The 4,590-nt window shown below is 35.8% G+C and overlaps 1 protein-coding gene across 5 annotated transcripts in view; it reads right to left on the reverse strand.

Annotated features, from left to right (window-relative positions):
- Positions 1-2,568: 2,568 nt before the first annotated feature.
- The window catches only part of gria2b (glutamate receptor, ionotropic, AMPA 2b), a 48,551-nt gene continuing 46,529 nt past the window's right edge, over positions 2,569-4,590 (reverse strand). For 3 of the 5 annotated variants that reach the window (XM_051420667.1, XM_051420663.1, XM_051420662.1), the window contains exon 16: positions 2,569-4,590. This exon is cut by the window's right edge and continues 61 nt beyond it. In XM_051420667.1, the coding sequence (XP_051276627.1) occupies positions 4,487-4,590 (104 nt within the window). In that variant the 3' untranslated portion in view covers positions 2,569-4,486. The other 2 variants (XM_051420666.1, XM_051420664.1) reach the window with 1 other exon arrangement.

Genomic DNA, 4,590 nt, shown 5'->3' on the forward strand with positions numbered 1-4,590 from the left:
CTTTCTTCCAAATTCCAAGACTTTACCTTCTTTTCTCAGCTAATTTCATTTTATGAGATGGTTTCACATTCAAGCTGATAATTTCCTGGCCTTTCTCTCATTTTGATATTATTAAATATGCTGGTGATATGCACTTGGATTAACATCATCCTTTTATCATAAATACTGCATATCATAACTGTAAACTGTCCATAAATCATACAATGTATAAATGAGATTGCCTTTAGTAGCTTTATTTTTTGGCTGCCATCATGACCAAAACTGATATTTTCTTCTTGCCACAGCTCTTTCATGCAAATCAGTAGACAGGGGTAAACAGGGTAAACAGGTGTATGTCAACAATAGCAAACACAAAAAGACACATTTCCATTTTGGGTAAACGTTGCATTCATTCAGTAACTACAGATCAGTTATTCAGTTCCAAAGCAAAGCATTCTTAATTTGCTGCAGCTTTATCCAGTTCCAGTTCAAGGTTCTTGTTATAATGTTAAGAGCCTTGCATGGTCAGGCATCCGCCTATATTGTCATGTTTACAAGAACCTATTTATGTGTAAAAATGTCAAACAATCAATCTCTTATCCTAAAATACAGACATAGAAATACACAGGGCAGAATTTTTAAAATGATAGTCGATATGACATCCAGTAAAACATTTGGTCATTTTCTAGATCTGCAATCCTTAGGCAACAGTTCACTTTAAGGCGTGAGAGTGGGAAAACATGACTTTAATATGATCTAATTAACTTCAAGGTGTGGAAAATGAATAGAGGACTGGAGATGAACATATGGCCTAATTGGGCAAAAAGAGGGATTATCTTTATGGAGCAGGGGGGAAGTCAACCATCTTCATGCAGACGTGTGACCTTCATTACCACTCAGCAGAAGGAGGGTGGACTCAAAATTATTTATTAGATTTATTAGAGATTTATTCTGTAACACAAAGGCTTAGCTGTGAGTTACCATGGTGATGTTGGTGGATAAAATCCTGTTTTTAGTAAAAAAAAAAAATTAAAAAAAATTAAAAATTAATCAATTTCTAGTGTTTTTATAGTAACACAGCTGGTGTGGTATCAAATGTCATTAGGGCTGGAAACGCATTGAGTAAATGATCACATTATAGTTCAATAGGGAAACGTTTACACTGACAATTGATGACACAAAGAAGTGTACATTAATTATTTGTTTTGATATGTGATTACTTTGGGTAGAAATCTGCTTTATTATTTGGACAAAATAAAAATAACATTACAGTACATCATAATATTCTTTATTTAAACCAAGACCTTTATCGTCTCATATCTCTTATCATCTATACAGGTGTTTTTCATGTGGGACAGTCCATAATCACCCAATGTGATTACACAGGTGTATCTCTTATGTTGCCTAATTAGGCTTCTTCCCAGGACTGTGTGGGCATGTACAAACTGCTTGATTGGCATCCCTCATCCCTGTTAAGGGCTGGGCTGAATTTAAAATAGCAATATTTTACAACAGAATCAATTAATTCCAATGGAATCAATGATGCAAATATAATCAGTCTGAATGTTTCACAGAGAGTTAAAATTTGATCTGTGAATTCACGCCATTGACAACATAGCAAGCCATATTGACAGTGCTGACCTTTGATAGGGCACAGCCAGATAATCCAAAATGGAGGAAGCTATTGTAGCTAAGCTATGGATCTAAAGAGTTAGCTAACTGTATGTTAGCAAGCTTTAAATTTTCAAATAACTTCTTATTGCACGAAATGGTGTATAATAATAAAAAAAAATTATTTGGGAAAGTGGGGGAGAGAGAGAGAGAGAGAGAGAGAGAGAGAGAGAGAGAGGGGATGACACGCAGCAAATGGCCACAGGTCGGATTCAAACCCATGGCTGCTGCAGCAAGGACTCAGCGTAGGTACATGAAGCACCATGGAACTCAATTTCTGACAATAAATATAAATGAAATGTTATTGAATTGTACTTTCTTCATACAAATTGTTCAATTGTACTTCAATGGCACTGAATCATAATGGAAGTAGTCATTATGATTTTCTGGACTTGAAAATGTTCTCTAACTTCCTCTTTTTGGAGCAAATTACTTCTCTCTGACAGCCAAAATTGAATAATTTGCAATAAAGTATTGGTTATAGGTCACACAAGAGGGCCTCTGGGTCTGGACCTGGACCACAGTCGGCATTTATTAGTGATATCGGTACTAGAGGATGAAGAGGGGGGATTGCAAATTAACTAGGGGGATGTATTTGGACATTTTGCTCATAAGGGATAGCATTCCCCCTCAATTAGCCTACTGAGTAGCACTAGTCAATGGTTACTTTGTCAGAGATCTTCACCAGTTGGTCCTACCTTTGTTGTAACAAAAAAAAGTGATCACCTCATCATCTTCTATACTCCCACTTCCACCTCTGGTTGTATTTACTAATCATGTTCAATCTCATTTATGCCCACATTTATGATGCTATTTAATAGCCAGGCTTGAACAAAAATATTCCACCACTTTTTCTGTGATGCTTTACTCAGGATCAACGGCAACTCAATTCCTAAATAAATGACACACACTGAGAGATAACAAGAGATCAGCCACTTTTATTTAGAAAGAGTCCCAAAAAATAAACAAGTTAGCACACATTCCATATACAAAATGTCAGTGAGAATAGCCTGAATATGCGATGAAATTGATAAGCAACTACGGTATATGTTTCTATTGTTGATTACAAAAACAACAGTGATAATAATAGTACAGTTTACCTCCCTTTGTGTTGCAGGGGAGGACTTAGTCAATTTAGTCAATTTCAGAAAAGAAGATAGAATTAAATGTGTCTTATAATTAGAAGTGCTCGTCTGTTTAAGTTTTGTAAGTAACTCATGGTAAGACGGCATAACTGAAAAAAAATAAAATAAAAATACTGTATTTTCTGAATAAGTAACCAAATTTAGTATTTAATGGAAGCAGAGTAGCGTTGACGCTATAATGAAAAGGGGCTATAATTTTTCATATTTAAACTTTTTATATAAAATATATGTATATATGTATATATTGTATATATGTCTAACATTGTATTTCCAATTTCAAACAGTTAACCTCACAACTTCAACATTAAAATGAAAACGCATGTTTGGCAGTAATGAAATAAACTTATGTAGTATTTGCGGCAACAACATGCAACTGATGCTACTTCATTGTCAGATCAATGCAAAATACATGGAGACTGGAAAACAAAGCGAAAAGGCTATTGTATCAGCACTGTCATTGCCACCGACTGTACATCTAGTTACAAACGTTACAGAATGTATCATTTACATTCACTGAGATGACAGTGATTGATTATATTTAGACTATATTCATATCTACTGGCACTAGAATTTGGCACTCGTACTTATTTGGCATTTGAAACCACCACGTAAACCATGTGGATGTTGATGCCTCTTTTTGATGTCACTTCAAAATGTGATACGATAATACCATACCATACTATGTTTTGTTTTGCATTCATGGCGTGTAAACAGATTAATTTCCTCTTGAAAGTAGAACAACCCTGGTCCTTGTCAGAAAAAATACAAACAACAAAAGCACTGAAGCAAACAAATAGACAAAAGTATAAAGCAAAGTCGCTGCATCAACTCTAACAAGAAAAACATAGAAGGATTGATTCCAAATGTCAAGCATTGACATATATTTCATATCAACACCAAATGTTAAAGAATAAAATATACAGGAAAGTTTAGAATAGGAATTAATTACATGATTTCAGCATCTCACCCCCATATGTATTTGGCTTTAAAAATATGGAACTAGAAGCTGTTTAGTATTTTTTCTTTCTTTATCACACATTAAGATGTTTATATCCAACCAGTATGTAAGCAAGTTTATTTAAAAGCTATTTTGTGAAAATACATAAAAATATTTTTTTTTTCAATAAACTTTTTTCTTAGGTTTTCTTAGAAAAAAAAAAGACAATTTCACATCTTAATGCAGATGATATCAAGTGTGCTTGAAAATCCTGTTTGGCGGTGGTGGCTACAGAAACAGTGTGTTTTTGACGACATCTTCCCCTGACGCACACACCCCCGCGCTCTTCACACACACACACACACACACCCACACACACTCAACAAACACAGTTAAGATGACTGAAACTCCCAGAAGCAGCCGTTGCCATCAATCAAGCCCTCGTTTCCGTCTCAGTCCAGTCCCGACAGATAGATAGGAAAGCATGGCGTCATCAGTTTAGAAAAAAAGAGCCTCCCTTTTATATTCCGAGATGTAATTCCACCCAGAGAGGGAGGCGTTTTATACGGTGAGAAATAGAGACAGAGAGCAACAATACGTCTTTGTGAGAGGCAAAATGAAGCCTCCATCTCCTACCTTTCCTTTTTCACCAGACAGAGACAGAATAAGCGCCGGAACAGAAGGAGGGAGGGAAGGACAAGAAAAAAAACGCTCTTTTGAAACCATTGTAAGGCACTCAGAAGTTTCTCATTGATCAGGACAGATCTGTCAGGCTGACGTTTAGTCCCATGTCAGGTCTCACGTAAGGGACAGCGTGGACAGCTTTAGGAAACTCTGGAGTCATCACCCGACCATTCT

This window comes from Dicentrarchus labrax, unplaced genomic scaffold, assembly GCF_905237075.1.
Source record: "Dicentrarchus labrax unplaced genomic scaffold, dlabrax2021, whole genome shotgun sequence".
Classification (NCBI taxonomy): domain Eukaryota; kingdom Metazoa; phylum Chordata; class Actinopteri; family Moronidae; genus Dicentrarchus; species Dicentrarchus labrax.